At 44.7% G+C, this 26,552-nt stretch overlaps 1 protein-coding gene and 1 long non-coding RNA gene across 6 annotated transcripts in view; one reads left to right on the top strand and one right to left on the bottom strand.

Annotated features, from left to right (window-relative positions):
- Positions 1-824: 824 nt before the first annotated feature.
- The window catches only part of VSIG10 (V-set and immunoglobulin domain containing 10), a 40,944-nt gene continuing 15,216 nt past the window's right edge, over positions 825-26,552 (bottom strand). The window contains exons 3-9 of one of the 5 annotated variants that reach the window (XR_010658845.1): positions 21,406-21,683; positions 19,748-19,847; positions 19,218-19,478; positions 12,112-12,405; positions 8,549-8,659; positions 6,521-6,732; positions 825-5,640 (exon numbers count right to left, since the gene is read on the bottom strand). Coding sequence is in view for 4 of the 5 variants with exons in the window: in XM_065904375.1 (XP_065760447.1) it covers positions 5,585-5,640; positions 6,521-6,729; positions 8,530-8,659; positions 12,112-12,405; positions 19,218-19,478; positions 19,748-19,847; positions 21,406-21,683 (1,328 nt within the window). In the remaining variant the exon portion in view is untranslated. Of the gene's footprint in view, positions 5,641-6,520; positions 6,733-8,218; positions 8,235-8,529; positions 8,660-12,111; positions 12,406-19,217; positions 19,479-19,747; positions 19,848-21,380; positions 21,684-26,552 lie in introns of all 5 variants that reach the window. The other 4 variants (XM_065904375.1, XM_065904377.1, XM_065904376.1 and 1 more) reach the window with 4 other exon arrangements.
- On the top strand, positions 3,694-12,098 carry LOC136145755 (uncharacterized). Its single transcript, XR_010658846.1, has 3 exons — positions 3,694-3,821; positions 4,775-4,928; positions 9,890-12,098. It is a non-coding gene; the product is annotated as an uncharacterized lncRNA (long non-coding RNA).

The raw sequence follows: 26,552 nt of genomic DNA on the forward strand, positions 1-26,552 counted from the left end.
GCGAGGCGGCGTAAAACCCAGCGGTGGGGGTGGGGCTCGGAGGAAGACGGGGGTCGGTGCGGACAGGAAGTAATCCCGGGCGAGGGTGGTACTGAGGGAAAAACCGGCGTGGGAGGCGGGCAGGTGAGGCCCGCAGGATAAAAAGGGGGCGGTGGCAGGGTATTCGGGGAGCTGGGCTGAAAGGAAACCCGGGCCGGCGAGGGCACGGGGTTGGGAGAACCAGGGGCAGAGGGAACGCCTGTGGTAAAGCTGAAGCCGTGCTCGGGTGGAAAAGCGGGGGCGGGGATGGCGGTGCTGGGGTAGAAATCCGGGTTGTGGGAGAGATGGGTCAAACGGAGTGGGGAGGACTATAAGGGCCAGATAAGGACCGGAGATGGAGGGAGGAGGTGTGAGTTAAAAACATAAAACACACACACACACACACACAAAAAGGAATGCGGTGGAGCTGAGGGGAAAACGAAGGCTGGGGTACGAAAACGCATGGGGAGCTGAGGAGGAAACTGGGGGAGATGGGGCAGGGTGAAAATCGGAGTGGGTGGGGGGCGAGAATCACTTTGGAAGGTGAACCTGAAGACCCAAGGAATCAGTATTGGGAAGACAAAAAGCGAAGACTGAGGAAAGAATTGGGGTGGGAGGTTGAGGGGCTGGGAACCCCGGAGAGAGGGAAGAAATGAGAGGAATAAAACTGGGGACCTGAGGCAGCAGGGAGCTCAGAGGTTAAATGGGAGCCGCGGTAGAGGAGTAAAGGGGCGGAGTGCAGGGTCAGAGGAAGGGGTCGTTTTATTAAAAAAAATGGGAACCGGAAAAAGGAAGCCCATTGGAAAAGGGAGGATGAAAACGAAAATGCTCTGGTTATAAGGGGTAGAGGGCAAGGGGCAAACAGCCAGAGAAAAAGAGGAGTTAAAAAGACTGGGGTTCCAAAAGTGGACCAGCCAGATGAACTTGAGTGTGACCCAGGAAACAGGGAACAGAAGTGAAAGCAGGCAGAGGTAAAATGAAGGGCTGGAGAAGCAAGCTGGTAACAAACACACACACACAACATGGAGTGAAAATTGCTGAGTCGTGTCCGACTTTTGGGGACCCCATGGACACAGTCCATGGAATTCACCAGGCCAGAATACTGGAATGGGTAGCCTTTCCTGTCTCCAGGGGATCTTCCCAACCCAGGGATTGAACCCTGGTCTCCCGCATTGCAGGCGGATTCTTTACCAGCTGAGCCACAAGGGAAGCCCCAGCACATGGAGAGACTGGATTAAAACGAACATGGGAAACAGGTGACAGTAGGAAACATGGATTTGGTTAGAAGGTAAGGAACTTGAAAATGGGACAGTTTTGATTAGAGTTTAGGAAGCTTGGAGTGAGGTAAAGAAACACAGGAGAGACAATGACCCAAGGAAAAAAGCCTCTAACAGGGATAGGGAGTAGAGTTGGGCTTCCTCAAGTGGGAGTTGAGGTGAGACTTCGTTACTGTTTCTGTTCAGTCATTCAGTCTTGTCTGACTCTTTGCCACCCCATGGACTGCAGCATGCCAGGCTTCCCTGTCCTTCACTGTCTCTCACAGTTTGCTAAACTCATATCCATTGAGTCGGTGTTGTGATCCAGCCATCTCATTCTCTGTTGCCCACTTCTCCTCCTGCCCTGAATCTTTTTTCCCAGCATCAGGGTCTTTTCCAATGAGTCACTTCTTCCCATCAGGTGGCCAAAGTATTGGAGCTTCAGCTTCAAAATCAGTCCTTCCAATGAATATTCAGGACTGATTTCCTTTAGGATTGACTGGTTTGATCTCCTTGCTGTCCAAGGGACTCTCAAGAGTCTTGTCCAGCACCACAGTTTGAAAGCACCAGTTCTTTGGCATTCAGCCTTCTTTATGGTCCAACTCTCACATCTACACATGACTACTGGAAAAACCATAGCCTTGACTATGCAGACCTTTGTTGGCAAAGTGATGTCTCTGCTTTTTAATATGCTGTCTAGGTTTGTCATAGCTTTCCTTCCAAGGAGCAGATGTCTTAATTTCATGGCTGCAGTCACCATCTGCAGTGATTTTGGAGCCCAAGAAAATAAAATCTCTCACTGTTTTCATTTTTCTCCTCATCTATTTGCCATGAAGTGATGGGACCAGATGCCATGAACTTAGCTTTTTGAATGCTGAGTTTTAAGCCAGCTTTTTCATTCTCCTGTTTCATCTTCATCAAGAGGCTCTTCAGTTCCTCTTGACTTTCTGCCGTTAGCGTGGTGTCATCTGCATATCTGAGGTTACTGATATGTCTCACAGCAATCTTGATTCCAGCTTGAGCTTTATCCAGCCTGGCATTTCACATGGTGTACTCTGCCTGTAAGTTAAAATAAGCAGGGTGACAATATACAGCCTTGATATACTCCTTTCCCAATTTTGAGCCAGTCCATTGGTATATCTTCAGTTCTGTTGCTTCTTGACCTGCATACAGGTTTCTCAGGAGGCAGGTAAGGTGGTCTGGTATTTCCATCTCTTTCAGAATTTTTCAGTCTGTTTTCATTCAGTCAAAGGCTTTAGCGTAGTCAGTGAAGCAGAAGTATGGGGACTACTATTAGCTGAGCCCGGTGAGAACCTCCAAAACCACCAACCACTGCAGCGACCCAGCAGCTTGCAGAAACTGTCTTTTCAGACGTCCATCAGTCTACTGCTCTATGATGATTCCTACCCTAACCCTTTAATGTGAGAAAACAGGCAGTCTGACCAAAAAAGAGATATGTATTTGAGGATATGCAAATACAATGGAGAGATGAAAGGGTAGGTAGCATCTACAAGTCATAGAAAAGAATAAAATGGCAGCAAGAACAATATTGTGATCAGTATTGGGAAATCAAGTTAAAAAAAATTGTGGATGGCAATCCCATTTCCCAAAATCTTTTAGTTGACTAATCAGGTCTAAATGAAGATCACTAAAGCATTTATTTAAAAATAACTTTATTCTATTATCTTAAAAAACAAATCCATGTTCTAACATCAGGATGAATTTCTCCCAGCCCCCCACCTCCATACCAAATATTAAAATGTAAGCAGTGCAGAGAGAGCTATTTCTTTTTGCAGCAGTTCCTGGCCAGAACCATGGTGAGAAATACCAGTGGTCACATGTTGCATCATAATAAATTTTACCCAACGAAGATGATTTTCCAGGTTTCAGTGCCTAGGCGAGGGAGATTTTCTATCATGGGTTTTCCTGCTGCAGTAAGAGTATAGGTATGTGCTTGTGAGAATGGAAACTGATATCAAAGCCACAGGATTATGGGACCCCCTCCCCAAGGTCCACCAGGTTTTGCGGAAAAGGAATGTCAGTTGCAATGGCCCAGAAGTATTTATCTTCTAGGTTCTGATAAGTATATCTCTTGGTCTCCAGTTCACAATTCATTCAGGTAAGTTTTTTTTTTTTTTTTTTTAAAGCACACTGTAACGAGTTGGACTTTGCCACAGAAAAGTCTATAACCCACTGTCGACCACGTGCTAGTGGAGTTGGGGATGGGTTATCTTAAAAGAACAGGAAAAAAAGCCCTAATTCTTTAAAAATCCTTAAAGCTTGAAGACCGCCCCGCCCCCGCACAGTACTTCAGCTCTTAACTGACCCAACAATATTATCTGTGCACACAGGGCTCAGATATACGTGACAGCAGTCACAGCTCAGCTGGACAAGGGTTTATCAAGTTTGGCACCATGACCCTGAAGCTTCTATTTGCAAAGGGAAAATCCTTTCTTGAAGATTTCCTATCATCAGGTGTGCACGCAAGAGAAGAGGAAGTCACGGGGAGCATTTCCGTCCTCTTGCAAATCATTGTCTGCCTTCCAGGTAGGGAATTCTGCCCCCCCCACCTACAGTTTTTTTGCTTTTTCCTTTGTAAAATATGGTTGCCCCTGCACAGTGGACTGTCAGATCCAGAAATGGATTCATCAAAGACTAGCTCAGTGTTCAATGATTTTAAACACAGCCTGTCTTAAGATCCCGTTCTGAAATGACACTAACTTAGACTGGTGAGAGTGGTTAAGAACATGAGGTTCCATGCAGCGAAAGATCCAGCCCATCAAGAGAACAAGGCCACAGGAATTCCTGAGCGGTGGACACTGCAACCAGCCTCTGACTTCCCCAGTGTTCTGAGCTGAGGACAGGGCTCTCACTTCTGGTGACTTCCTCAGTTTAGTTCCTTCATCCAAGAAAACTGACCTGCCCCAACCACACCTGCAGGGTAACCCTGCAGATAACCAGCTTCTCAGAAGTCCCAGGCCCTGTTATCGGAGAGGAAGTTCTCCTTTAAGTCTTGCCTGTTAGAGCAGAATATGCAGTATTAAAGAGTGCAAATTCAAGTCAGATTTTCAAGTTTAGCACACATATTTTACACCCTTAAAAAGTCCCTGATGTTTTAAGAGATTAGGATGAAATCAGAAAGAAAAGGAAAAAAAAAACTCTATACAGGGATCTACTGGAAACAATAGCAGCTTCAACTCATCACATGTTATTTTCATTCAGAACTTAGCATTATTGAGCAGCGTATCTTCATAACATCCTTAGGAAGGAAATATGTTTTCCCAATCCCATTTCTGAGATCAAGAAACCGAGGCCACAGGTCTACTATGTTAAAAAACATTCCTCCTGCCTTTTTCAAAGCCACAGGAGAAAGGAAGGGTGGGAAAGTCAAAATTAATTGTGCATCACCTAAGAGGCTTTTCTATAAATATGAAGCTCTGACATATGTGACGTTCTGGTGAAAGGCATTTCCTCTTATCGCCCCCTATCTCTTTTGAAAGGAATTTCATCTCCAGGAGAGCAAAAATCCACAGAACTCTGATGATGCCCTGGTCTGGAACCATTCTACAGAGAATGAAAGGCCCAGGCAGCAGTTTGTAACTGAACAGCTGACATCTTTTTTCCTTCCACTAGAGAAGGCAAAGGAGATGTAAAGTAAGTGTGATTTCACCCATTTCACAGATGAGGAAACTGAGGCTCAGGGGAAAAGGTAAAGCTACCTGCCCAAGCCCATGAAACAGGCAAGGAGCCGGGTCCAGATTGAAGCCTGGGTGTTTCCAACTCAAATCCCAAAGCAAACTGCCTCCCTCTGATTAACAGCAGTAGCTGGCACCTCTTCACCTTTCCAGAGAGCTGATGTTCACCTGGTTCCTCAGCTCACCTAGGCAGTGAGAAAGGAAATGTCCTTATCACCCCATACTGTTCCCTTGTGTACTGGGACGGGCTAGTTACAGACCTTTAATAGTGACAAAGGACATCGAGGCCTACTGCCTCCCCCTACTCCTGCTCCCCATCTCAGCATCAGTCAACCTGGAGAAAGCCCAAATGGAGCTTTCCCCACATACACTACCCATTCCCAAAAGCTTTTCACCATCATTGAGAAAAGTTACAGTAAATCAAACCAATTTAGAAAAAAAAAGGAGGGGGAGGGTAGGAAAGATGTATATATGTTTTCCTATTTCGCTGAGAACCTCCAAACCCTTTGCAGCCCTCAGGCAGGGGTGCAAGTCAAGTAAAGCAGAATATGAAATTCATCTTGAACACAGCTTTCCAAGCTTTTGAGAGAAGATAGCAAAGGACAGTTGTCTTCTTCACACTGGCCTGTCTTCTTCTTGAATGATGTCACTCTGCTGCTCACTGCTGTCATCTGTACGGGAGGGAAAAGTAGACCCAACTCTGAGCAGAGCTCTCAGTAGAGATGACTGTGTTTCCCCCTTCAGTTTTCTTTTTCAGGAGGTGGGGGCTGCTCAGCTTGTAGGGTCTTAGTTCCCTGACCAGGGATTGAACCTGTGCCCCTTTCAATGGAAGTCTTAACCACTGGACCACCAGGGAAGTCCCTCCCATCAGTTTTCAGTCACCTTGATTTCCAGTCCTTTACTGGTGAGTTTCATGAATGAGCAGTTGGAGTAGGGTGGGTTTCCCTGCCTTGTACCCATTCTTTCTACTCAGAATCCACTGACATGCTTGACACTGTCCACATTTCTTAGCTCCTGACATTCCCCTCACCTGGACTACCCTCTGCTTTCTGCTTGTTCAAACTCAACTGTCCTGAAAGACATGCCTCATAGCCCACATCTTTTACAAAATGTCTCCCAACCAATGCATCCCTCTGGGCTCTCATCTTTCTCCTGAGATCATGTAATTTGTAAAAGTATCATTCATCAGGCAAGTAATCATTCCTTCGAGCCACAACTCTACTACCCTCGCAAAGCGTTGGTTAAATATTCCTTCTATTTTCATTTTCCCTTCATATTTTAGTCTGTTCGTCCTAACTGCTTTCGTAAAGCCCATCACCATTGGTCTTGATTTTCTGGTGCCTGACAGTACCAATCTGTGTCTTTCCCAGAGTTGGCCCTCAGTAAGTATTTGTCAGTTTAATTGTTGTGTTTATAGTTGATGGGAGATTCTCAGATTCTAGATTAAACTTTAACTGTCTTTCCCAGCCCTTAAAAAGCAGACCCTTGGAGACTTCTTCCTGGGAAGCCCACCGCAACCTTGCAGAGTGCTTTAAAGGGCAAAGAGCTTACCCTGCAGAGCCTGCAGTCCATTGCCCATCTGGTCCACATTCCCGTTCACCAGCGCAGTCACTCTGTGAATGTGGCCATACTTGGTTATTTCTACTGGCGACTCCTCCCTCTCACTAGCTTCCTCCTCTTCCTCTTCTGCAGCGTCTTCTTCCTCCTCCATGTCTTCCTCTTCCGAATCCACCAAAACCATGACATCACCCATGTCTTGCCTCCTAATTTCCAAAAGGGAAGAAATGATCAAGAAGATATCCTGTTTTCTCCAACTTCAGCCCTCACTGAATAGGAACACTCAGTTCTCTGCATCCTCTTTGGTAACATGGACAATTCTTCATGGACTCAACGTGGTTGAGTTGTAAGATGGAGATGATGACCTTTCAGAGAGGTGCTGCCACAGACTGTCTAGATAATCACACCTTGTGCTGGGTGAATTTTATCATCCCCCCTCCTGTCTCCCCACTGTTCGTCTGGCAGGTGACCTCATGGTCCCAAGCACCCACCGTTTCAGTTCCCCTCGCAGCACATACACAGATGCTCTGTTCCTTTCCTGAAATGCCCTTATTTCTCCTCTACTTACTGAAATTTCTCCTCCTTTTCATTATTCAAAGCCCCAGTAAAGTCCCCTCCCTCCCCCTGCAGCCTTGAGGTGTGACTGAGTTTGGCGTCCACAGCCAGCTGTTTGGCACTGAATTGTCCTCTAGATGATTGCTGGTTCTGCCTCCCCACCCAGACTGTACATTTCATGGGCCAGTCACAATCCTGTGAGCATGACATTCTCATTTAATCCTCACATCCTGCCTCTGAGAAACAGCTGAGGGAAAAAAGGCTCAGAGAGGGTCAGGGCTTTTCCAGGATCCGCAGGCTTGAAGGGTAGAGCAGCCATGTGAACCCAGGTCCACTTATTCCAAAGCCTTTTCCCATTATGCCAAGCTGCTCCCTCTATGAGAAATAAGCCTGGGGAAGGACAGACTCATGCCAAAATGACCCTCAAAATGGGGCAGTACAGGTAACACTCTTCCACGAGAGATGGTGCCAGAACAATGAAATCTCATTATTCATCCCAGAACAGTAATACCCCAAATTATAAGCAGATAAGAGGAGCGAAGAGAAGCGTTCCTTGCTTCTGTGCAGGCTCTCCTGGAAAGTGAAGTTCCATTTAGTTGTTTCTCCCCTACTAAGGTTCCCTCCATTTGGGAGGAGCTTCTGGGCATGTACAGACTAGTTTTCCAAAGCATGCTGTAAGATTATGACTTATTCTTCCTTTTAGCTCTTTGCAGAAAATTAGATAAATACATGAATGACTAAGCTCAACACATACATGCTGTCTTTATACCTCAAGGACAAACCAGCAATGTGCCTCGCCCTGAGGTCTGGCATTGAAAAGGAGCACAGACTTTGCAATCAATCAGACCTGGGTCTGACTGCAGGCATGGCCATCACTTCCTAGATGAGCTTGCAGAAACTGCTTCGCTTCAGTGAGCCTCCCTTGCCTTATCTGGAAAATGGGGATGCTAGCAGCACCCTGAGGAGTGTGTGATGGGGTCTCTAATAATGCCTGAGGAAGCCCCAGCCCCGGGTCTGGCCCCTGGTGGGTCCCCAGTGGTAGTGGTTACTACTGCTCTTACGAAATGTTATAAACAAAACATCAGTGAAAACAGACTATGGAAATGGGTTTCTGATTTGCGTCTAGGGGACACTCACCTGAAGGTGCTTCCTACTGAAAGGAGAAAGGAAAAAACATTAATATCCAATAAGATCCACTTTGGCCTCACAGAAGTTTCTAAGCCAGCTAACAGTTACAAAAGGATGGGCAATGAGAAAACTGACCCAATACGAGAGATGGCAGGGCGCTCAGGAAGGGTACTTGGGTGCTTCATTATTGCAAATCTGGACCCAGTTTGGAAGCCTACAGAATGGAGCTTCAGGTGGGAGCATAACAGGGACCATCTTCCCCCACCCATACCCTCTCAGGAAGCCTACAAGAGAAACAAAGGGGCCCAGGAAGTCCTTACCATTCCGGGAAGCCCTTACCTTTCCAGCAGAACACAGGGTTGTAATAGAACAGGAGCCCGGCGATAAGGGCCAGTCCCAGCAGAAGGAGGCTCACGACGGTGGCCACAATTCCCCCAATGTTTAAGGGTTCTGCAAAGACACACCACACCCTTCACTCATCCCCGTGATACACACTCAGCTAGGAGTGCAATACCTCTCCTCCCCTGCCTGGATCCTACTCTTACCTTGGTTTCATGACCTTGGATGAGGCATATGACCTCTCTGTGGACTGTGTTAGTCACTCAGTCGTGTCTGACTCTTTGCAACCCCATGAACTGTGGCCCACCAGGCTTCTCTATACAAGGAATTCTCCAGGTAAGAATCCTGGAGTGGATTGCCATTCCCTTCGCCAGAGGAACTTCCCAACCCAGGGATCGAACCCTAGTCTCCTGCTTTGCAGGCAGATTCTTTACCATCTGAGCTACAGGGAAGTCTCATGACCTCTCTGTAGAGCAAGACAGATATCTCATTTTCCTACTTCAGACAGTTTGTGGGAATCAAATGAAGTATGTGATGCAAAAGAATGTTGGAAAGTTAAAATCTCTGTGTCTTCATATATCAAGACTGTTGTTAAGGCTACAGTAATTAGGAGTGTGAATTACTGGTGCCACAATGACATGATCAACAGAATGGAATAGGAAGGGACTTCTCTGGTGGTCTAGCAGTTAAGACAGTGGGCTTCTACTCTATAGGGCATGGGTTCGATAAGAACAGGTCTATGAACAAAAGGAAACTTGATATAGGATAGACTAGTGAGTTAAAAATGGAACTCTTCAGGAAGTGGTGCTAGACCAAATGGTTATCCAGATTGGGGGTGGAGGAAACTTAATGGCTACTTCCTCCATTCACCAAAGTCAACTGTAGATGGACTACAGAGTTAACTGTGAAAGGCAAGCAATAAAACATTAAGAAGACAATATAGAAGAATGCCTTCATGACCATAGGATAGATAAGGATTTCTTAAGACACAGAAATGCTACTGATACAAGAAAATATTCATAAAATCAACCACATTAAAGAACCTCTGCAAATCAAAGGATACCATAAAGAAAGCAAGAAGGACTAACTGAAAGATATTTGTAACATGTAAAACAAGGAATTAGTGTGTGGAATTTCTGAAGAACTCCTATATATCTATAAGAAAGAGGAAAACGTCAAAAGAGACAATTATGGGGAGTTCCTTGGTAGCCAAGTGGTTGGGATTCCAGCTGCTGCTGCTGCCAAGTCACTTCCAGGCCTGAATTCAATCCCTGGTTGGGGAAGATCCAGAAAGCCATGTGATGTGACCAAAAGAAAAAAAATTTTTTTTTTTTTTTACAGAGTTCCATCGTTTATGAAACAGAGACTCCATTTAAGACTCTTCTCACAGAAAGCAGTTGAAGAGCAGTCATTTGGATGGGGAGGAGGCTAGTGGACCTGTGACTCTCAGGAACCTTCCTGCAGTGGCCACAGCTGGGGAAGGGGTGCTGTCCACCCTTTGGCTCTGTCTCCATCCTGGGCATCTGCTCAAGGATCACCTTCTCGTGGTTCTGACCCCTCTGACCTTGGCCCTTGGGGGACTTCTTGACTTGGCTGTTGTTATTCCAGATTCATATATCATGCCTCTTCCTAGAGAAACCTGAGAATTCCTCAGACTGGAAGCTTCAAATGCTCCAAGAGCAAATCAGTTAGTGCTTTGAATTCACATGTTAACAAACAGGTTATTTGGCATCACTCCAAAAGAGTAACACAAATTACCTCTAACTATGGATGGACTATGGATGGATGGTTGTTGTTTAGTGGCTAAGTCGTGTCCATCTCTTCTGAGACCCCATGGACTATAGCCTGCCAGGCTCCTCTGTCCATGGGATTTTCCAGGCAAGAATACTGGAGTGGGTTGCCATTTCCTTCTCCAAGAAAAAAAATTTTTAATTTAAATAAATGAAAACTATTTTTAAAAAAGCACAATTATATATTTCATAGAAGAAACCTAAGTAGCAAATAAGCATATGAAATAATGCTCAGCCTTCCTAGTAATCAAAGAAATTCAAATTAAAACCACAGTGAGATTTCATTTTGCACTTACTTGATGAGCAAAAATCACAAAATCTGTGGTTGAAAATCTGGGACAACTGCCATTTCAAATGGAAATTGGTATAACCACTTTGGAAAATAATTTGGTATTACCTCATAAAGATAAAAATGCACATAACTTATAACCCTTCATTTCTACTTCTTGGTACAGATATGCTGGAGACATATTTGCCTGGAGACCTGAGTATATGTGCACAGGGGGGTGGGTAAAAGACTTTCACAGCAACTGTTCATCACAACAACAAATCAGAACAGCACCAATGTCCATCAGCAGGAAAATCAACAATTTAGTTGTGGAATAGTGCTACAGTGGAAAATTATGCAGCCATGAAGAGGCATGAAATAAAATTACACATGTCAGCATGAATAAATCCTGGAAAACAAAATGTGGAGTAAAAATAGCAAGTCACAAAAAGACTACATTTGTATAAGAACAACAAATTCTTTTCAAAACTCTAAAACAAAAACTAAACAATATATTATCTAGAAATGTGTACATTTGCAGCAAAGTTTTTCTTAAATAAAACATGAAACTCAGGAGTTACCTTTTTCAGAAGGCCCAGGATGAGACTGAAAACAGGCCTACAGGTAGGGTTGCCAGATAGAATACAATATGCCCACTTAAATTTGGATTTCAGATAAACAATGAATAATTTTTTTAGAATAAGTATATCCCAGATATCCCTGATGGGACAGTGGCTAAGCCTCCATGTTCCCGATGCAGGGGGCCTGGGTTCAGTCCCTGGTCAGGAAACTATATCTCACATGCTGCAACTAAGACTCAGTGCAGCCAAATAAAAAATAAAAATTTTTAAAAATAAGTATGTCCGATGCAATATTTGGGACATAACACTTAAAAAAAAATCCTTTGTTTTTCTAAAGTGCAAATTTAAGTGAGCAGCATGTTTTTTTAGTTTTGCTGCTATTGTTTTCTAAATCTGTCACACTACTTACAGGTAACTTCAGCAGTGTTGGTTACTGTTCTATATCTTAAGTGGGATGGTAGTTTCTTGGGTGTTCATTTTGCTGTTATGTTTCACAGCTTACATTATATATATATATATATGTGTGTGTATATATATATATCTCATTATATCTTTTATTTTAGACATGTATTTTAATATATATTTATGTTTTATATATATATATATAATTTTTTTTCCTTTAGGATGTAACTGATATTAAATAACTTTTGTATCTTCCCTAGTGGCTCAGGTAGTAAAGAATCTACCTGCAATGCAGAAGACCCGGGTTCGATCCCTGGGTTGGGAAGAAATAAATTTTTTATCTTGATACAATAGTTAGAGATTTAGGACTGGACAGTAATTTTCCCATCCCTCTTGTCAAGCCACAGGTAAGCAGATATGCCTCCTCCCTGATGGCAGTGAGACATATAGAGGGAAGTAACAAGCTGCCCCCATGCTGGTCCTCTGAAGCTCTGCTCCTTCAGGGTCACTTCCATCACTCACCTTTCACGCTCAGCCAGACGTCCAGCTCCCTCACCCCCACGGCATTCTCAGCCCGGCAGACGTAGTAGCCCTCGTCCAGGTCCTGGGAGCAGTTGTGAATAGTGAGGGTAGAGCTCTGGCCACTCTGGGTGATGAGGTGGTGGCCGCTGGGCTGGATGACCACCTCGGGCTGGGTGAGGTTCCTCAGCCACAGGATCTTGGCAGGAGGGTAGGCTCCAGACACCTGGCAGGTAAGCGTCACATTGCCCCCCACGAGGCAAGTCTTCATGGGCTCAGAGAGAAGGGAGGGGCTCCCTGGCCATCAGAAGGTAAAGAAAAATAAACATTTAAAGAGATTCAAACGGTGACCTGAGAATTTCAAGAATGTTACTTGTTTTGGAACAAAGCAACTCCAGGAATATCTGTACCACACCTGGTCTCATAAAATAATAAAAGATAATATTTGTTGAGCATTTACTATGGACTAGGCACTATCGCTAAGAGTCAGACACAACTGAGCGACTTCACTTTCACTTTTCACTTTCATGCATTGGAGAAGGAAATGGCAACCCACTCCAGTGTTCTTGCCTGGAGAATCCCAGGGACGGGGGAGCCTGATGGGCTGCCGTCTATGGGGTCCCACAGAGTCAGACACAACTAAAGTGACTTAGCAGCAGCAGGCACCATATATATCAACCCAACTAGTTCTCAACAAAAATCTTGTTATCCCCATTTTGCAGATGGGGAAACAGAGGAACAGAGAAAGTCAAGTAACTTAAAGTCACACAACTAAGAAAGTGAGCAACTAGAATTTAGGGGGACCAACTGTCCTGGGTTGCCCAAGACTGAGGGGATCCCTAGCACCTGGGGGCTTTCAATGCTTGTGAAGTCCTAGGCAAACCAGGATGAACTGGTCTGTGTAAGAATGGAACCCAAGAAGTCAGGCTTTTGTGGTCCACATCTCCTTACTTCCTATGTTCTAGGCTTCTGTGTGTAATAACCACACTGATCAGATAAAATACGGGCACACACCCTGACAAGGGTGTTCCAGGGGACAGGAGGGCACCTGTATTAGTTTCCTGTTGTTGTTGTAACAAATTGCACAGACTTAACAGCTTAAAACAATACAAATGAATCCCTTTATAGTTTTATAGTTCTGGAGTTCAGGCATCTGAACTAATCTCACAGAACTAAAGTCAAGGTGTTGGCAGAGCTGGTTCCTTCCGGAGACTCAAGGAGAGAATCCTATTTCCTTTTTTCTCGGCTTCTAGAAAGGAGCCACCTGCATTGTTTGGCTCATGACCTCTTCCATGAATTACTCCTACTGCTTGCATCTGTCATCACAAATCACTGACCCTCCTGCCTCCCTCTTATGACCTCAGGATCACACTGGGCCCAACCAGAGAATCCTGGACAATCTCCCCATCTCAATATCCTTGATCACGGATGCAAAGTCCCTTTATCATGTAAGGAAACAAATTCACAGGCTCTGGGGATTAGGATGTGGATATCTTTGGGGGGCCATTCTTCTGTCTACCACACGTCTGTCCTAGAAAGACTCTGCATCCCTGTGGCCTTGGGGGTCTAATTTAAGGAGGAGACGGGGAGCCATGAGATCTACCATGAGAATCAGTCTGTATCCTTCACACAGGAAGCCTTTCCCCTAATACACATCCTCTTGGGAAGGGTAGTGAATTCATCTTGGGAGGATTTATTAAATCCGAATTTTCAGCAGCTGAGGGATACAGAGCGGCATGTTGGGTTCCTGCCCGGGAGAGTGAAACTACACGCTTCCCCTTGGCAGCTGTTCCACGAGAGAATCTAGGGTTTCACTGCTGGCGTCTAGGGAAGAAGGAAGAGGTAAGGGGGAAAGGGTTGGGGGTGGAACAGCCTCTCTCTAGGTCGGGTCAACAGAGGAGAATCGCCCAAACCTGGTTTTGCTCAGAAAAATCACCTGCGAACACCCCTTCTTGAATCAACTATCAGATTCCCCCCATGTTGTTGATAAATTGCTCCTTCCCTGCTTGTGGTTAACCAGAATTTCCTTTGGGCTCACAAAGCTGGCAGCAGTGACAAGCCTCATCAGCACGTTTGTATTTCAGGGTCCCAAACTGAAGTTTGAGAAATGGCCCCTTCTTCCTTTATTAAAGGCAAAACAAACAGTCCCCCCATTACACCTCCCCTGCAATCCAAAGGTATGTACTTTCGCCAAACACAGCATTCACCCCTCAAAAAGCTATGTCACCAACCAGCTCGGGTGGCACTTATAAATTCAGTTTCACTTAAGAGGATGCTGCGTGCAAGGGTGGGGCAGGGGTAGGGTTGGTGAGCCTCACAGATATGCAGGAGATGGACAGCATGCTAGGGCCCTCACACACGGGGCTCCACAACACTGCAGCTTGTCATGAGTTGAGTTGGTTTCTTCAGTTTTAGGGGTCCTACATGCCATATAATATGGTAAAGGACAGGGAAGCCTAGCATGCTGCAGTCCATGGGGTCGCAAAGAGTCTGACATGATCCCCAGTCTGAGGGATCTGGGGAGTTCTCCGGTAGTTCAGTGCTTAGGAGTCAGCGCTTTCACTGCTGTGGCCAGGTTCAATCCCTGGTTGGAGAACTAAGATACTGCAAGCCATGTAGCACAGCCAAAAAAAAAAGGGGAAGAGAAAAATAAAGAGAGATCTGGGCAGCAGGAATCCCTGAAAGCATTGCTTTTCATCAGCTTGGGGGCTATGCTGCCCTGCATCCCTGGGTGGATGTTAGTATTGCCCCTCAGTGATGCACTAGTCCTTCTATGTGGAATGATCCAGAGCCCCTCATCCCCAAGGCATTGCTACTCAAGGTGTGGTCCTCAGATCAGCAAGATCAGCACTTCCTGGGAGCCAGTTAGAAATGCAGTCTTGGATCCACGCAGACCCAGAGAGTCAGAATCTGCATTTTAACCAGCCCCTCAGGTCACCAGCATGCACATCCAGGGTCAAGTGCCCATGAGGGAGGCGGGGAGAACTGGATGGTATCAGAGTTGAGAAGGGTCCTGGCTCTGTGCCTGTTTCCTGTGCTCCTGGAATGGGGAAAACTTCTGGTCAGCTCCCTTTTCCAGACACATTTCTTAGCCCTGAGCACATATTTAGATTCAGATTACAGATCAAGTCTCAGGAGCCACAGGAATAATGACTCAGGCAAGATGTGCAAATACAATGAGAGGGTGAGGGCAAAATAACAAACCTCGCCTGCTGCCTCTGCCAATTTCACCCTCTCTCAGCATTAGTCCATCATTCATTCACTTCCTGGGACTTACGGTCCATGACACACTTTGGGCATTTCCCCATTATGTACCACCCTGAGTGTGTCTACTGCTTTCTGGTTGTTTGAGTCTGGGCAAGTCAGTTCCCTCTGTTTCACCTTCTGTAAAATGGAGTGTCCTCCCAAAATTTGTGTTCATCTTGAAGCCCAGAATGTGGTCTTACTCAGAAATGGAGTCTTTGCAGAGGTAACTAGTTAAGGATCTCAAGATGAAATCATCCCGGATTGAGGGGGGACCCAAAATCCAAGGACTGGTATCTTATAAGAAGAGGAGAGGGACTTCCCTGGTGCTCCAGTTGTTAAAGACTCCATGCTTTCACTGCAGGGGGTGCAGGTTAGATCCCTGGTAAGGCAACTAAGATCACACATGCCACGTAGCAAAAGAAGAAAAATGAAGAGGGGAAGGCACAGGGAGACACACCCACAGAGAGGAAGGCCACATGAAGACAGACGCAGGCACAGAGTGATGGAGCCGCAGGAACACACCAGAGCCATAAGGAAGTGGAAGAGGCCACGAAGGACTCTGCCATGAAGGCTTTGATGGGAGCATGGCCCTGCCAACACCTTGATTTCAAACTTCTAGCTTCCAAAACTGAGACAGGATAAACAACTGTTGTTTTAAGCCACCACCAAGTTTGTAGTACTGCAACTCTGGGAGACTGATTCTGGGGGATAATACTGCAAGGGCTCAGCTCACCGCTGATTGAGGACTGAACGAGATGCTGTGTGCAAAATACTCGGGTCTGCACTCAATAAAACATTACTCTCTCTATTGCAGTTGACCCTAGAACAACATGGGGGTTGGGGGGCCAGTCTGTGTGGAATCTAAAATCCATGTCCTGCTATCCCTGCCTCAAACACAAAGAAAATGACTCACCCAAGGATAGGAAGCTGAAATAGTTATGGATAGCATCAGGACTCAAACCCTAGTTCTTTTGATTCCACATCTTATGCTTTCTAATCAGACACAAACTTTCCCCCACTCTGAGTTAAAGATCTATAAAATGAAAATATAGGTACTATATTTATTGGGGGGAAAAAATCCACATATAAGTGGAACCTCATAGTTCAAACCCACCCATGCTGTTCAAGAATCAGCTGTATTGTGATATTGCCATTTTCTGGTTTAAGTTTGCCAGACTTCTCTCCCCAAGTTTAAGTCTTTTAAAGGGAAGGACTCTGTATTCCTTCATAGCACCTGGCACCATACATGCATCTGTGTCAGACTTCAGTCTTGTCTGACTTTTTGCAACACTATGTAGCCTGTCAGGCTCTTTGTCCATAGGATTCTCCATGCAATAATACTGGAGTGGGTTGCTATGCCCTCTTCCAGGGGATCTTCCTGACCCAAGGATCGAACCCGCATCTCTTATGTCTCCTGCATTGGCAGGCTGGTTCTTTATCACTAGCCACCTGCGAACCCCACTTGGCACCATGCTGAGTACCTAAATCCCACACGAAGAAAAGATTTGCCAGATCAAGTGTGGAAAGAGGTCACCTGGATAAAAGCAAGGGCCCTGTAGTCACACCAGCCTAGCTAAGTGCTGCTCCATCACTTAAGAGGTGGCTGATCCTGGGTAAGTTAGTTCATACATGTTATCATCTACAAGTTACGAATCATCCTAATTTGCAGGCTACTATGAGGATTACAGATAATAAGTTAACAAGTAAGATACAAAGACCTTTTAAGCACAGAAACTTAAAACAGGACTGACAGAGGCGACCCTTTCAAAATCAGAAATTGCTCATCACTAGCAGAAATGTCACAAATATGGTTTAGGAACAAGATATGCCAGAATAATATCTATAATGTGCATGACAGTTCAATGAAATTAAGTGACTCTTGTGAAATAATAAATGACGAAGAAGCCAATAAAAAAGAATGGATAGGGTATGAACAGATAATTCACAGATAATATATAGGAAGCCAGTAAGTGTATGAAAATTATCAACCCCACCAGTGATCAAAGAAATCCAGATTAAAACAATTAGCCATGTCCCAACTAACAAACAGGAAAAATTTTTAAAAATTAATAAGACTCAATGTTGGTGGAGATACTGGGAAATAAATATCCTCGAGTGGTCTTTCTAGAGAGAGTGACTGCCAGTAGGTACAGGGTTTCTTTTGGGGTGATGGAAATGTTCTGGGTTAGAAGGGTGATGGTAGTACAACACTGTGAATATACTAAAAAAAAAAAAAAAAAAAAAAAAAAAAAAACCACCGCACTGAATTATACACTTTAAAATAGTGAATTTTAGGGAATTCCCCAGTGGTCCAGTAGTTAGGACTCCACCCTTTCACTGCTGAGGGAGCAGGTTCATCCTGATTGGGGAACTAAGATCCCACAAGCTGCATGGTGCAGACCTTCCCCCACCCAAAAAAAAAAAAAAAAAAAGTGAAATTTATGTTATGTGAATTATATCTCATTTCTTAAAAATTGCCCCCAAAACAGTTCTGTTAGATTTGGTCCATGGGGCGCAGTGTGCCAACCCCTGTCCTTGGGCAGAACGTGAGTCCTGGTCCCTTATGTTGCCCAAGGCCAGCTACAGTACCTGACAGAGGGGACACATGGGGACAGTGTGCTCAATTAGTGGGAAGGGTCAGCCTTTCAAATGCCACTTGCCTAGGAGAACAAGCACTTGCTGGTACACCAGGGCTCACTTCTCAGCGTGTCCGCTCTCCACACTGCACCTCCGTGGATTATTCTCATAAACTGTGAGGACAACCTCACCAGGGCCAACACAATCCAACATATGTTGGCCCTGGCTTACTCATGGCATTGGTCTCCTGAGGCTGCTGTAACAAAGAACCACAAACTGGGTGGTTTAAAACAACAGAAATTTTTTCTCACAGTTCAGAACTAAATCAAGGTGTCAGCACCTTGCCCTGTATGAATTCCTGGCCCACAGAAATCATGAGATAATGATTGTTGTTTGAAGCCATTAAGTTTAGGGATAATTTGTTCCGTGGACAAATTGAACCTTTGTCATTTGTCGACAGACTAATGAACCTTGTCTGTTTTGTTCACGGCTCCATCTTCAGTACTTAGAAACTTGTGCCTGACATGTAGTATGTGCTCAGTTATTACTTGTCAAGAGAACACCAGTTTGGACTAGAGCCAAGAAGTTTCATTATGCATCTTTAAAGTTTGAAAGGAAGGAAGCATAAAGCAAAAGGAAGGGCGTAGGGAAGGAATGGAGTGGGAGTTTGGAGTTAGCAGATGCAAACCAGCATATACAGAATGGATAAGCAAGATCCTACTGTATATAGGGAACTATATTCAATGTCCTGTGATAGGGACTTCCCTGGTGGTCCAGGGGCTAAGACTCCACACTCCCAATGCAGGGGACCTAGGTTCTATATCTGGTCAGGGAACTAGATCCCACATGCCCACATTGAAGATTAAAGATCCTGTGTACCACAGCTAAGACCTGGCACAGCCAAATAAATAAATATTCTATGATAAACTACATTGGAAAAGAATATTAAAAAGAATATGTATATATGTATATGTGTGTGTGTGTGTATAACTGAATCACTCTGCTACCCAGCAAAAGTAACACAATATTGTAAGTCAACTATACGTCAATTTTTAAAATTAATTTTAATAAATTAATTTAAATTAATGATTGATTTTGTTCATAAATAATTATTAATTAATAATACTTTGATTTCTTAAAAAAAGAAAATGGGAGAAAGATATGAAAGTAATTCAGTCTACTCCAACACCCCAGGATCTCTTTCCTAGACCCTCTTTCAAAGGGTTGTCCCAGAAGACAGGAAGGTGAGTGGACCCCAACCCCAGGTCAAGGCAAGGCAGACTCACTGATCTGTACCACACAGCTGGCTCCCAACTCCGGCCCCACTATGTGGCTCCCGACACACTTGAACTTCTTGCCATCTGACAGCTGGGACTGGCTCAGCATCTCCACCCCCAGCTTCGATGTCCCCACGACCACACCTCCTGGCTCTTCTGTCCACAGGAAGTCTGGCTCTGGGTATCCCCCAGCCCAGCGACAGTTGAGCTGCAGTGAGAACAATCCTGGTGACACCTCTGCCCAGCACTGGGGGGCTGACGGAGGGGGAGCTGCAAAATACCAGAGAACGTAGCCTTAATCACAGGCTAAGATGAGCCACTGGGCTGACTCTAAAGATTACAGAACCAGGGTATCAGAGAAACAGCAACTCCAGTTAGTGTATCTTGAAATAGATCCTAGCACAAGTCAGTGCCTGACAGAAGTCGGGTTTCCCCTACTGGGTGTTAAGTCTCTGAAGAGATTTGCATTTCTCACTAGCCACATGTGGCTATTTGATTTAAATTAATTACAAATTTAGTTCCTCCATCACACTACCTACATTTCCTAGTAATCACACGTAGGAGATGGCCACTGAAGTAGACCACACACAAGAGAACATCTCCTTCATCACAGAAAGTTCTACTGGACACTGCTGATCCCTGGAGGGCATAACAGGAAGAGAGAGACTTATTCATCCCCAATCCTCAACACACACTGTTTTTTACTATGTGCAAATACAATTAAAAAAAATATATTAAAAAATTTAACGAATTACAAACTTGTAATGTAACCCATGTATTCATAATTATACATAAAAGTTATGTATTATGTATATATCATACATTTATATATTTTATATAATATATAAATATTTTATATAAAAGTATTTTCTATAATATGTAAATATTTTAAATACTTTATATATTTTATATAATATGCATAAATAGAAATTTGGATCTCATATGGGTAGATATGTGGCATCTACAAGAAAAATTATTGGAAATACATCAAAACAATGGTGAGAGTACAAGTGATTATTTTCTTCTTTTTACTCATCTGTGTTTCCCACAACAAGGAAATGACTTTATGTAACTTTATACACAATACATGTCATTTATGATAGAGAGCATTGAGACTTACAAAGGCTCTGAGTAATGTATAAAGAAAGTGTGTCATTACCCTGCCTTCTAATTTGTTGTCCTCATGCTCCCTTTCATTAGCGTGGATTATGGTGCACCCTGCGTTTCTACAGTGGTTTTCCTCCACTCAATGTGTGCATGAGTGTATTTGGTTGTTTCCTCACCTGCAAAATAAAGCTTCATGAACCACGTGTTCTTAACAGCACTAGAGGGCCTGAGTTCATGGACAACATGAGTAAGGACAGATGCATGGATAAACAAATGTTAGTAGATCCATAAAATAGATACTCTTCAGCCATAGGTGAAAACAAGTACTGACAGAAGCTACTTAACAGGGATGAACCGTGAAAACATGATGCTAAGTGAAAGAAGTCAGTCCCAGGGATTTCCCTGGTGGCCCAGTGTTTAAGACTCCGTGCTCCCAGTGCAGGGGGTGAAGGTTACATCCCTGTTTGGGGAATTAATGATCCCACATGCCATGCATTGCAGCCCCGCCCCCAAAAATAACCTCCATTAAAAAAAAAAAGAAAAAAAAAAAAGAAGCCAGTCTCCAAAGGTCACACAGTGTATGATTCCATTTATATGAAATGTCCCAAATAGGAAAGTTCATAGATACAGAATGTAGATTAGTGGTTGCCAAGGTCTGGGGAAAGACGGTATGGGAGTGACTGTTTAATGGGTACAGGGTTTCCAATTTGGGGTGATGAAAATGTTTTGGAAATAAACATGATGCTTGCACAACACTCTGAATAGACTCAATGCCACTGAATTGTATATCTTAAAATGGTTAATGTTACATTATATAGTTTCACCTCAAAAAAAAAAACTTTAGACCTAGCATACTCCTGTACCCCTAGTTAGCAGCAAGCTTCCAGAAAAGGCAACATTCTCTCTGACATGCAGTTCGGGTGTGTCCATGTGTGTTGAGGGAAGCAGAGAAGCAGGTTAGGACCCATGTATCAGGGAAGTCTTTGCGCACAAAGGGAGGCACACACACACAGGTCACAAAGGGTCAAGTTGGAGGAGAGGAGGAGGGGAGCGTTTCTTACGCACAGTAGACCAGGAGCTCGGTGGTCACCTTTCGATGTCTCCCGCTGAGCACGTTTTTGGCCAAACAGGTGTAGTTCCCTTGCAAGTTCTGTGACATTAGTAACAGCGTGAAGCAGCTGGTGGTCAGGTTGTTCCCAAAGAGTTCGGGGGTGGAATCTGGGGCCTGGAACCACCACTCAACCAGGGGCGGAGGCTGGGATCTGCTGCTGCAGCTGAAGTCCACCTGGGAGCCCTTGGCAGCGTAGTGGGTGCCGTTGGGGAGCCTGCCAGTGCTGGAGATGTTGACCTCAACCTGCGAGGGGCCGTCTGCAGACAACAGGGTGGTGGGGAAGGCAGAAGAGTTAACTGGAGCCCCTCAGCAGTATTAAGGGACATAGAAATGATCACGCAGCAGCCAGTGAAGATGAGAGCAGCCAGTGAAGATGACGATACTACTTACTATGTGACAAAGGCTGCGCTGAGTGCCCTTAGGCATGCTCTCATCTGTTGCTATTGTTAAGTTGCTAAGTCATGTCCAGCTCTTTGCAACTCCATGGACTGTAGCCTGCCAGGCTCCTCTAGCCACGGGATTTCCCAGGCAAGAATACTGAAGCAGGTTGCCACTTCCTTCTCCAGGGGATCTTCCTGAAGCAGGGATTGAACGTGCGTCTCCCTTATTGCAGGTGGATTATGTATCAGTGAGCCACCTGGGAAGCCCATGATATCACTTATTATGTGACGAATGCTGTGCCAAGCGCTCTTAGGCATGCTCTCCTTTACTCCTGAGCAACGACATGAGCTTTACTGAGGGGATTAATCCTTATACAGTAGGGAAAACGCAAATTGATCCTTTTCAAAAACACTGATGAGTGGAAAGGGTATCTGGGCATTAAAGAGATAACAGAGCAGGACTTCCCTGGCAGTCCAGTGCGTAGGACTCTGTGCTCTTACTGCCTGGTCAGGGACCCACAACACAAACAAAAAGAGAGTTAAGGTAACAGACCTGAGTATGCTTTCCTTAGAAAAGCCTGTCTATAAGGTTGGCCTTGGCTGGTGACTAAGACCTTGGATTTCAGGGGGGTTCCCACCATTCCCAGAACTGGTAAGAGTGGGGTTCGCTGGGCCTAAACTGTTCCTACAAACAGTGTGGTTTATGCTAAGCACCTGCTTTCCTTCTGAGAGTCTGGAATTTTGGTATGTGCTGGGCAGAGGATGACTACATGACCAGCCTCAGTAAAAACCTAGAGCACTGTGTCTCTGATGAGTGTCCTTGGTAGGCAATATTTCACACGTGTGGTCACAACTTGTTGCTGGAGGAATTAAGCATGACCCATGTGACTGCACTGGCAAAGGACTCTTGGAAGTGTGCTCCTGGCTGTGTCCTGTGAATTCTCCTAGGGAATCAGTGAGCCTGGGGGTGGTCTTGGGGACCTCCCACACAGTGTCACACTGAAAGAGAAGGAACACTGGTTCCAGCCCCAATCTTGAACTCCACTTACTAGCTGTGTGACTTCTGGCAAAGTATTTAAGCTCTCTTAAGTCAGACACGACTGAAGCGACTTAGCAGCAGCAGCAAGCCTCTGTTTCCTCATCTGTAAAATGGGGGGATGCTAGAACCCACTTTATGGGGTCGTCATGACAACTAAATGACTTGCCATTATACAGTATTCAAAACAGTGCCAGAAATGTCCTCCCACCATTTTTACCCCTAAGATGCCACATCCTCTTTGATGAAGAGATCCATCAACTATTTATGCTAAAGTCCTGTAGAGTGTTACCACTGCCAGAGACTTCCTCTTAAGAAGAGTTCAAAAAAAAAAGAAGAGTTCAGAAATGGCAATGCTTGGCCAAATGTATAAATCTATGACTGTAGAATTTTGAACAACAATATGCCAGCAAGGAATTCCCTGTTGGTCCAGTGATTAAGAATCTACCTTCCAATGCAAGGGACACATGTTTGATCCCTGGCCCAGGAAGATCCCACATGTTGCGAAGCAAGTAAGCCCATGTGCCACAACTACTGAGCTGTCAAGCTGCAACTACTGAAGCCTGCGTGCCTAGAGCCCATGCTCCACAACAAGAGAAGCCACCGCAATGAGAGGCCCAAGCACAAAGAAGCACAATCCCCGCTCACCACAACTAGAGAAAGCCTGCACGCAGCAATGAAGACCCTGCGCAGCCAAAAAATAATTTTTTTTAAATGCCAGGGGGATACATTATTAGAGGGAGGAAACGGCCTTCCCAGAGCCCCTTAAAGTACAGAAGTTACTTCACCTATTTTGGGGCCACTATGTAACTATAGGAATTGTGAGTTTCTGAGAAAACTATTCTTGACAATGTGCATTTCTAGTTGGGGCTGGCTTCTAACAGGTGCAGTGATTTGCTGGAATCATGTCACTTCCCATAGAGGGTCTGGGGAAAAGTTATATGGTGGTTTGGAGGTGCTAAAATCTCCCACTGAATGTTGGCAATTAGCTGGGTAGGTATGTGGACCAGCAGGTCCTAGGGAGTGCCCACAGCTGGCATGCGCCCAGTCAAGCACAGGGTACCTCTGTATTGGTCCACATCTGGACCAGCAGAGGTATCGTGTTAGACTGGGCAGCCTGGGTCTTCCAAACTGTGGTCTGGAGGGTCACAGAGGCCTGTCATGGACAGTGCAGACCCTCAGAAACTTACTGGGAAGGACTTTTGACAAGCACAATCCTCAGGGGAAAAAAAATGATGTTGGATACAAGGAATGGATGAGAATGAAGCAGATAAAAGGGTTAAAAAAAATAAAATGAGGGAAACTGAGGGTTTTCTGAATTAAGTGTTCAAAAGTTACAGTTCATCTATAAACGGTTGGGTTGAGTCTGCTTTTTTTTTTTTTTAATAGTTCTAGAATGTAGGACTCCTCATTCCCAACCTAGGACTTAGGAGTCAATTTATACTCAGTTTTATTTGCTTATTTTTTGGCCACACCACTTGGTTTGTGGGATCTTAGTTCCTTGACCAGAGATCAAACCTGTTCCCTCTGCATTAGAAGCATGGAGTCTTAATCACTTGACTGCAAGGGAAGTCCCAAGTCTGCTTTCTTAATTAAAGCTGATGCCACCCATATAAGATGAACTTAATAAATGTGTGTGTTCTAACTGCTCCACCAAAAAAAAAAAAAGCTGATGCCATCTTCTTAAACCCTTAGGGTTCTTCCCCTACTCTGACTATGAAGAAGGCGGCACCCATTTCCATCCCTCCTACCTTCCTCTCCACCCTGCTGATATTCCTAAACAGAAACCACCAGCCACTTTTGCTTGCAGGATGATGGTGGCAATCACTCGAAGAGACAGACGGGGAGAAAACAAAAATAAAACAGCAAACAAATAAACAAAATATAGAGTGGTTACAAAGGTTTAGTATCTTACGGAGGCCATAGTCATGTCAAGTTCTGACTTGTGGATGAACACCTTAGCCGAATGGTTATGGGTGTGGACTCTGCACCCAGACACACCTAGGTATAAAACTTTCTGCCACTTCTACATGAACAACCTTGAGCAAGTGTCCTTCCCTTCCATTCTCAGTCACCTGTCCTTCCTATGAAATGAAAAGAAAAGGAGTAACTTCTGCCACCAGGTTATCAAAGGCTCCAATGAGATGAAAGAGGTAGAACACTTACCCTAGTATTTTGATATGTGGTTAACATTCTATGGGCTTCCCTCGTGGCTCAGCTGGTAAAGAATCTGCCTGCAATGCAGGACCTGGCTTTGATCCCTGGGTTGGGAAGATGCCCTGGAGAAGGGAAAGGCTACCCACTCCAGCATTCTGGTCTGGAGAATTCCATTGACTGTATAGTCCATGGGGTCGCAAAGAGTTGGACACAACTGAGCGACTTTCACTTCACTAATATTCTATACATGTTCTCTAACATTTTTATCAATAGTACACCTCTAGACTGATTCTAGAACAGGCATTGGCAAATGATAGCTCACTGTCTCTTTTTGTACAGCCCACAAACTAAGACAGTATTTACAGATGAACTTTCACAATCGATTTGAGAGAAAACACTAACTTTGAACCTCAACTAAGTGAAATGCTATCTCCCCAACAAAGAATTCCATTCTTCTCATTAGTAGGCCTGCAGTACCAAAAAGTACTCAATTCTCTGGTAGTCCATTGGTTAGAACTACGCTTTTGCTGCCGAGGGTGCAGGTTCAATCCCTGGTTGGGGAACTGAGATCCTACAAACCGTGTGGAGCAACGAAATTAAAAAAAGAGAGAGATGAAATATAGAGGCAAATATAACAACCCCATTGACTCCACATCTCTTTATTGGCCACTGTTCCCGTTCAAAAGGCCAAAACCCAGAGGATCTTATAAGCATTCAGATGAGCTTGGCAAGACTTGAGTTAATCAATCTTAGGCAAGGGCTACTCCATCTTCTGATGAGGCCAGCAACCATTCTCCAGTACACCAATACCCCCTTTCCTTAGGACCTTATGTTGTGGCAGGGCACAATGTCACTACCACCATCACAGAACGTGTACAAATCAGATGGGCCCAATTAGTCAGAGAACATGGGGCTTTCTCAAGACTCCCTTTCCTGCAAGTCTGGCATGGCAGTCACATCCCTGGCTAGACAGAAGCACTCCTATTCTCCAAGCCCCAACTGAATCATCCAGAGGGGCTCCTGGAGGCTAATACGAACCAGCTTCCTCACTGGCCGAGTGCCCACCAGGTCCAATGCTCCCTCAACACTGGCCTGGCCTGAGGAAAACAGACACAGGAGCAGCTGGCATAGTGTACCACTCAACTCCCCAGTGGCTAAGAAATTATCTCTTGAAAGAAGCACAAAGTCTACTGGAATGTGTTAAGGTCCATGCTACCCACTCTAAAGGCAGAAAGTGAAGAGGAACTAAAGAGCCTCTTGATGAGGGTGAAAAAGGAGAGTGAGAAAGTTTGCTTGAAACTCAACGTTTAAAAAACTAAGATAGTGGCATCCGGTCCCATCACTTCATGAAAAATAGAAGGGGAAAAAGTGGAGGCAGTGACAGATTTTATTTTCTTGAGCTCCAAAATCACTGTGGATGGTAACTGAAGCCATGAAATTAAAAGACGCTTGCTGCTTTGAAGAAAAGCCATGACGAACCTAGTTGTTTGTTGTTGTCATTTAGTTGCTAAGTCATATCCAACTCCTTTTTGACCCCATGGACTGTAGTCCAA

This window comes from Muntiacus reevesi, chromosome 13, assembly GCF_963930625.1.
Source record: "Muntiacus reevesi chromosome 13, mMunRee1.1, whole genome shotgun sequence".
NCBI classification, from domain to species: domain Eukaryota; kingdom Metazoa; phylum Chordata; class Mammalia; order Artiodactyla; family Cervidae; genus Muntiacus; species Muntiacus reevesi.